The sequence below is a fragment of the Mesitornis unicolor genome, unplaced genomic scaffold (assembly GCF_000695765.1).
Source record: "Mesitornis unicolor isolate BGI_N332 unplaced genomic scaffold, ASM69576v1 C12759280, whole genome shotgun sequence".
Taxonomy (NCBI): domain Eukaryota; kingdom Metazoa; phylum Chordata; class Aves; order Mesitornithiformes; family Mesitornithidae; genus Mesitornis; species Mesitornis unicolor.
Genome location: NW_010212363.1, coordinates 1 through 226, shown reverse-complemented (window position 1 = coordinate 226; position 226 = coordinate 1). Strand labels below are relative to the sequence as shown.

Here is a 226-nt window from a genome sequence, read left to right as displayed (position 1 = left end):
CCCGGTGCAGTCCAGCTCCCTGCCCCAGACCGACAGGCTGGTTTGCTACGTGACGGGCTTCTACCCCGCGGAGGTGGAGGTGAAGTGGCTGAAGAACGGGCGGGAGGAGACGGAGCGCGTGGTGTCCACGGACGTGATCCAGAACGGAGACTGGACCTACCAGGTGCTGGTGATGCTGGAAACCGCCCCGCAGCGCGGGGACACCTACACGTGCCAGGTGGAGCAC

At 66.4% G+C, this 226-nt stretch overlaps 1 protein-coding gene across 1 annotated transcript; it reads left to right on the top strand.

The window, feature by feature from the left end:
- Positions 1–4: 4 nt before the first annotated feature.
- Positions 5–223, top strand: LOC104533484 (class II histocompatibility antigen, B-L beta chain-like; the record flags this gene model as incomplete). Its single annotated transcript, XM_010193179.1, has 1 exon — positions 5–223. A coding segment is annotated over one exon (219 nt), but the record flags the coding sequence as incomplete, so codon positions are not given.
- Positions 224–226: the final 3 nt, after the last annotated feature.